We start from the raw sequence: 7,724 nt of genomic DNA on the forward strand, positions 1-7,724 counted from the left end.
TTGATAGTCAAAACGTTTTTCCTGAACTTTTTGATTGTATTTTATTTAACTTGTTGATATGATTTATTTTTTATTTTAACATACATAAAAGAAGCAAAGCTATTATAAGAATATGTAATTAATAAAAATAAAAATTAAGGCTATTAATATATAATGTGCTTTGGCATCTCTATACTCCTGTATACATTAGAGTTCCTTGGGGGTAAAAAATACCTCAGAAATTATAAAAATATTACAAAAAATATATCTTTTTTTGTTTACTTCCCATCTAATGCTGTGTTTTGGGAGACATTAAGTACTTTTGTACCTGTTTACCAATAAATTCCTTAACTAGACCATTAGCTCAGTCTCACTTAAGTTTCCCTTCGTAGGACTTGGGAGGCTTCGCCCCAGCCTCTGTTTCAAGCTTTCCCAAATGTTGGACGTTAAACTTGCCTGCCTAGCCCAGGGCAAGACTTGGGCTTGAGTAATTTTCAGGCCCTATATTTCAGAAGAAAAGGTTGGAATATTGTCAAATGGGACAGTATCCTATATAAAAAAGTTGTAATATGTACCATTTAGGTACAGATATGTACAGTGACGATCAAAAGTTAACGCATAGCAGAATCTAAAAAATGCTGAAAGTTTGGGACAAAAAGAGAAATTTTACAAAATTAAGATTTGTTTTTAATTTTGTCTCCCCCTTATCAAGTTATTTTAAAAGAGAAATGTTCACAGAAAGTTTGCAACACAGATTAATAACAGAATGACCTAGTTTACATACACCAGTTTTTAAATACGGCACCATATCTGGGATAAACAATGACCGTTTTTATATTCAGCTATACAGAAGATGCTGAAAAGCTCAATTCTTCAGGACCTAGAGGATTTTTCTGAAGATCAGTGGAAAGTTTAACAGTTCAGGGAAAACAAGATACCTTTAGACAACTATCACAAAACATACAAACTGTTGATGATTGTCCAGGTAACCGAATATTAAGTCAACATTGACTTTATAACACACAAACATACAAGACTTTCTGTAAGATGTAAACAACAAAATCAAGTGTATTAATAAAAAATGTGGTAAGGTAAGTTTTGCTAATATATTTTATACATCTCTACTGCATATAGGCCTACATACAGGCAGCATCCTAAAATCTCACAGGGAGTTGAATTTCAGTACAACACTGTCAAGTGTGTGTAGTTTGAAGTTGTTGTTAAAAATGGGCAGTATTGAAAAAGCTTGTTCACATTGCAGACATAACAACCTATTCCTGCAGATGTGTATTCAGCCACAACTTCCACACACATGACAGCTGATGTAAAATAAAGGAGGGGCATAGTAAAGTAAATAGTGGTCAGTTTAAAAATGATATCACCCTTGTCATTTCTATTAACAACCATTGATGCTAGAAATATTGCAATTTTCAGTAAATCATTTGCATTTGTTCCTTAAAATTATTCTTGTGATTATTTGAATAAGTCACTGAGATAAAAGAGGATGTGTTCTTCATAGAAATAGCACAAGACACGGCAAGATGTGTGAATGAGATGCGAGCTCATGACGTGTGAGATCATGATATCAAGAATAGTTTTTTTCTGAGAAGCTTCTGCTATCTCTTGCTAAAGAGTGTGCCTCGGACACGGGTCGGGTATAATAATAGTGGCATTGGGTCTCGGGTAATTTAAAATCAATGTGTTTTTGCGAGGTGGGAATGCAGACTTCACACATTTCTGTGCCATTTACATTCGGGTTTAGAAAAATTGCCACTGATTAGTAGCTTTAGCATCTGAGCTCTTCATAAGTCACATGGGTATATTTGTAGCAATAGCCAACAATACAGTGTATGGGTCAAAATTACAGATATTTTTATGCCAAAAATCATTTGGATATTAAGTAAAGATCATGTTCCATGAAGATATTTTGTAAATCTCCTACATTTTTTGATATAAAAAAATATATTTATCATTAGTAATATGTGTTGCTAAGTGGTGGACAACTTTAAAGATGCTTTTTTATATTTAATTTTTTTGCACCCTCAAATAGTTGTATCCTAACAAAACATGCAGCAATGGAAAGCTTATTTATTCAGCTTTCAGGTGATGCATACATCTCAATTTAGAAAAAAAACTTTATGACTGGTTTTGTGGTCCAGGGTCACCTATGTTGGTGAATGAAGAGACATCTGAAGATCCACAATATCATGCATACATCTTTGAATGCAATAATATTTAACAATACGGTTTGATTTAAAGCAATCTTTTATTTGTTTAACATTAGCATAGATAAATGTGCATGAGACCAAAAAAGACACACACTTTTCACACCACTCACATTCACACACATATGCACATTAACCACAAACACACATCTCATGTCCCCCAGTACAACAAAACCACATTTCTTCACATGAACCCGAATGAACCTGTTAATGTGTCAGATGCATTCAGTGAGAAAAAAAAAAATAGACATAGTATATATATCAAATACTTTAGTTGTTTCTGATAATGTACAGTTGTGTCTTTCTTTAAACGACCATCTATTAACATCATTTAAAACAAAAGAAAAATTAATTTTAAATATAATTTTAAACAAAAGAAATCTCATTTAAAACATCATTTTAAACAAAAGAAAAATTCATGCTGCAATGCATGCTGGGTATGTAAGGAATAATTGACTCCAGTCCTTTGAATTATTTGAAAATAATGCAAACCCAAGGTGGTAATGCGACACGACGCAAAGCGGGTGTGCATTTTTTTTTTAATAATTCCATGGACCAGAGTCTGTTATTCTGCTTATACCACAGTTACCACAAACACTGCTCTGGTGGTTATTTTAAGACATTTGGTAAGTTAGGTGTGCGGTTTACAAAAAAATAATCAACACGGCGCAGTGGTATAACATAGTATTAAACACATTCATGGATTTCAGCATGACGCTTTCTCTTGTTATTGTCACCATTGTTGAGATTCATATTCCAAATCTTGATGTCTTTGGGACTTATTTTAAGCGACTGTTCTGTTAGGACATCACCAAGTACTTGCAAGACCAATAGACAATTAAAAATGGAGTTAAAAGTCAAAAATGTATCCCAATGCTTAATCAAACTCTCACAAAACTCATATCATCAACAAAACTGCCAAACACCACCATCAGACTTTGCTTGCTAAAACTATTATGCTTCAAACATAGAAGAGAATCAAGAGCCCAACTAAAGCAAACAGATCCCTGACTGCATGTACATTTGGTGTCCAAAGTCATTACCTATATGATTTCCTACTTTTTCAAATGGTATTTTTTTATTGTTTTAATCATTTGGAACTCATTGTCACAAGATGTTATAGACCATAACAATATAATATATTCTTTAAAAAGTGTCTGACTCTTACATTTAGACAAGTGTCAACTCAGTTACTGAGTTTTGTGTTTTTATAACTGTTGTGTTTCTCTTGTCCTCTTGTTTGACTATTTGTCTGATTTGTTTTTAGCTATATCTGTCTTGTTGTCATAAATATCTTCGTATGTAAGTCTTAGTGGTTATTCATGTATCTTGTTTTGGGACCCAGTACAGTACAACAAACTGATTATGTGATAAAAATAAGTCTGTGAGATTTCTCATGAATGATCTTACCAGTTTATCTGCTGCTCTTTTAGAGAATGTGTGATCTTGTAAGTGATTTCAGTAAATTCCATCCATCTGTTTTTAACAGTTTTAGGAACTATGATAAACAAATTTGAAAAAAACAATCAACATGATCTTTTTTTTTAACAAAAAGTGTTAATAAAAGTGTATTATATTATGTCATTATGTGGTATAATACTGTAGTTAATATTGTACAGCTGTATTAGTAGTTAACATTTACCCTGTTGTTGTGTGTTTCTGTGTTTCCTGTTGATCCAGAAGATCAGAACTGATGCTACAATCATCAAACATCCAACAGCAGCAACAATAAAGATCTGAATTAAGGTGAGATCTGTAATAAATAATAACAGACATTACTGTAACTCAATCTGATCTCAGATCAGTCAATATCATTACCGTAACTGAATCTGTTGGAGTGACCTCAGATAAGTGATCTGGCAGTCTGTTTTCAGATCAGCTCAGTTTATAAACACAAACACCACCTGTGACTCACCTGAACACTTCTGACAGAGATCAGTATTGAGATGTTGAGTCTGATTACTGATGGGATTGTTCACCACACAGCTGTAAGATTCATCCAGACACTTCAGATGAAGAGAGATGTTGTTGTTGAGATCAGACACACTGATGCTGGACAATAAACTGTTTCCTTTGTACCAGGACAGACTCACATCTCTCACATTCAACACTGAACACAACAACACACATGATGATGTTTCTGATGATGAAGAGTTTTGTGTAGTGATGACAGGAACGGGCAGACGAGCTGGAAAACATTTGAGAATCAAAAGAGTTTATTATCAACATAAAACAAGAGACATCAATGAGAGTAATTACTGTATGATGGTTAATATATCAACTAAAGCAATAAGCCTTAAGAAGGGGTTTGAGGTTTACAGTGAATATTAAACAATTAAGAGATGTTGTTAAGCATGACACAGAACAGCTTCACCTTTACAAAGATAATTAATTGATTTCATTATATGGTTTATTATATAGCTGATGTAACCCTCTCTCTCGAGGTAGTAGAAATAATGCACATAGGTTTGATAGTCTAAAGTAATCGTAGTTGGACCAGAATCAGAAGATGCTAAATTGTTAAGAGCCTGAGAATTGAATGTCAATTATGAAAGAAATACCACACCAGAAGGACAGTTTAGACAACCTGTATTAAATTCACAGGTGGAACATACATACAATAAAAAAACACATTTATGAAAAATAACAAACTAAAATAATAAAGTGCACACATAAACAAAACAAAACCCTCTCTTTTCAGTTTCTTTGAGCTCAGTTCGTTCTCGGTTCGACTTGCCTTGGTTGACAAGAATTCAATTTCACCGTTGGGGCCCTTTTTTTTCACTTTGAGTTAGTGTTTGTCCTACCACAACGAAGATGAAGAGGATGATCCGGGCAGTTTGTCCAAAGCAACTTGATTCGTTCTCAAACACGGTTGGCTCGCCACCCAGCCACGCGGACTGGGAATCAATGAATCTCTGGAGGGACGTCTGGATCTGTATTACCCCATGCAAAGGATCTCCGCACGATGTTTCCAACTCTTTACCAAAACCTGACCATTTTAACGGAATTCACTGCCTTTAGCTCTGTGACAACAGTGGATTCAGGCACAGCTTTCGTTTACACTCTATATTACAATAAAGTATAGTCATTATAATACATAATGATAACAGATCTTGTTTAATTCACTTCGTATGGTTTTGAACATCTTACCAAGCAGATAACGCAACCTCATATGCTCAAGTGCAAGCGCCAAAAGAACGTATAATGACGCAAAACTAGAGGCGTAACCATAACGGAGCCTAGCTGGCAACTGATTGGTCAGCTCAGTGCCTCATAGAATTCACCCATTGGCTCACTCACAAGTCCATCACAGATACAAAATGAAAGTTAACCCTTTCGTGACTGGATTATACAGCTAAATAGGACTTCTAATTATTAAACCTGGCTACACTGACAATGATTCATAAAATCACACAGCAAGAACAATGTAAAGATATTGATAAACATATTCTTTAACCAAGCAGTGTAGATCATCAGAAGTAGAATGATTGACAAACAAAACAGTAATACTGATATCATGAGATCACTAAAGTCATGTACAAAAACCACCAATCATAATCAAACACCTAAACCAGTGTTTCCCAACCTTTTTTTCTGCCATGGCACAGTTTTGAGAAGTAAAAAAATCATATGGAACAACACTTGACTTTCACAATAAGCATTAACAGATCTGCACAAACCTGAATTGCAATGCTTAAATGACTTGTTAAACTTGAGTATTAAACATAGTATTCACATTGAATGTAAAAATTTTACATTACACCAAAAAAACCAGTGTAACACTGACCTAATCTATCAGGTTAATATACTAAAATATAGAGAACAGTAAATCTTTACTCACCATAGACAATAACATTGAATCTGTGTAAGGACTTCTGCTCGCTGCTGATGGTTACATTATAAAGTCCAGTGTGTTGAGTTGTGATGTTTGTGATGGTGAGATCTCCAGTCTGATCATTTAACTGCAGTCTGTCTCTGAATCTCCCATCAAGAACATCATCATATACTGAGACTATATTGGCTTCTCTATTAATTTTAGCTATGGTTGACTTTTGAGGTCCAAAGCTCCAGAGTATCTGATCCCCTCCCTTTATTTCAGTAAGATGAGAGTGTAGAGTAAGATTTTCTCCCTCCATCACTGACACTGACTTCACTTCATCACCAAACACACCTGAACACATCAAAATTCATCAAAGTGTTTGAATAAAGTTAATTTGATATTTTCCATCTTTATTAAAAGCACAAAGACAAACTTGAAAAGAGATTTGGAAATGTGAGCTTTATGATGAAATGTTTCTTTAAATATAAACAAATGACAAAAATCTTTAAAGAACAGCATTGATAAAGGAGAGATCTCTGAATTCGCAACACTTCAAATATTTAATCTTTAGGCTTTGGTTTGGTAAATATACATTCATATATTCATGTATTCTGATGAGTCCTAAACTTTACTGACAGAATTAAACTTCAGTTGACTTTCACACAAACAACAAATCTTAGCAATGAAAATTTTTATCTTCAAATATAAAAAAATGAAGCTATTTATTTTAACTATAAATCCATAAACATTAACCAGGTATTCATATAAATAATATCTGATTAATATTAAGATTATATGAGATCATAGACATGAATTAAATCAAGTGCATCTTTAGACTAAAATTTAAATAAAACATCATAACTCTGTACTAACAGCTGTAAACAATCAATAAACACATTAATAACTTACCAACCAGAGAAGTTAAGCAAAAAGAGAGAAAAACAAACATAAGAAACATGTTCTTCAAATGTCTAAAATAACAACACAACAATAATCTGACAGTGTTGTGATCTCCAGTAAAGTTGTATAGAGATTAACACAACATAAGTTTGTGAGCTGTAACTGAGCATGGGTGTTGACTTCCAGGTTTAAAGCAGGGCTTTTCACAAGTTTATCTTACAAAGACTAAAAAAATCTGTGAATATCACCCCAGTCCTTGTGTCCTTTAAGATAGCTTTCAGTTTCATTTAGAGAAAATGTATCTCAGTTTAATATATGATTTCTCTTTCATTTCATTTAAATAAAGTTTTTCCCTGGACATTAGATTAAGATTTTTTTTTCACATATTTTTTTTCAATTTCAATTCACTTTATTGTCATTGTCGTTCCAAAGAACAGCAACGAAATTACGTTGGAGCATACAACAACAGTTCATGATATATTAAAGTGCACTAACACCTTACAAAGCAGGACTGTGCGTGCCGCCATCATGATAACCATACACTAACTAAACTGACGTACTCGTTTAAAATACTTTCTGTATAAAGTTTTTTTTTTCTTTTCATTTTCCCTTTGTAAAGCACTTTGAATGTATATGATGTATAATGTATTATATGTATATATTATGAAATATAAATTGTTTTGCACTTTGAGGAGAGATATCAGTAAAATAATTATTTTAGGGTGGGGTTAAAAAGAGTTTGTGGTAAATTCATCTGGTTCATTAGTTCCCCACAAACCACACCGTATAGAGCAGGG

General features: G+C 33.4%; 1 protein-coding gene across 1 annotated transcript; it reads right to left on the reverse strand.

The window, feature by feature from the left end:
* Positions 1–1,350: 1,350 nt before the first annotated feature.
* On the reverse strand, positions 1,351–7,054 carry LOC135721221 (SLAM family member 5-like). Its single transcript, XM_065243416.2, has 6 exons — positions 6,937–7,054; positions 6,049–6,378; positions 4,120–4,392; positions 3,847–3,957; positions 3,615–3,702; positions 1,351–3,022 (listed from the first exon to the last, which is right to left on the reverse strand). The coding sequence occupies exons 1-6, from the start codon at positions 6,983–6,985 to the stop codon at positions 3,013–3,015; spliced, it is 861 nt and encodes a 286-aa protein (XP_065099488.1). The 5' UTR covers positions 6,986–7,054; the 3' UTR covers positions 1,351–3,012.
* Positions 7,055–7,724: the final 670 nt, after the last annotated feature.

Source organism: Paramisgurnus dabryanus, chromosome 24 (genome assembly GCF_030506205.2).
Source record: "Paramisgurnus dabryanus chromosome 24, PD_genome_1.1, whole genome shotgun sequence".
NCBI classification, from domain to species: Eukaryota; Metazoa; Chordata; class Actinopteri; order Cypriniformes; family Cobitidae; genus Paramisgurnus; species Paramisgurnus dabryanus.

Excerpts from the sequence above, each read along its gene's own strand:
- LOC135721221 (XM_065243416.2), bottom strand. The coding sequence starts at position 6,985 with ATGTTTCTTATGTTTGTTTTTCTCTCTTTTTGCTTAACTTCTCTGGTT. Across the intron at positions 6,379-6,936 it reads TTGCTTAACTTCTCTGGTTG|GTGTGTTTGGTGATGAAGTG; the intron begins GTAAGTTATTAA and ends TGATGTGTTCAG. Across the intron at positions 3,703-3,846 it reads CAGAAACACACAACAACAGG|TTCCTAAAACTGTTAAAAAC; the intron begins GTAAATGTTAAC and ends TGTTTATCATAG.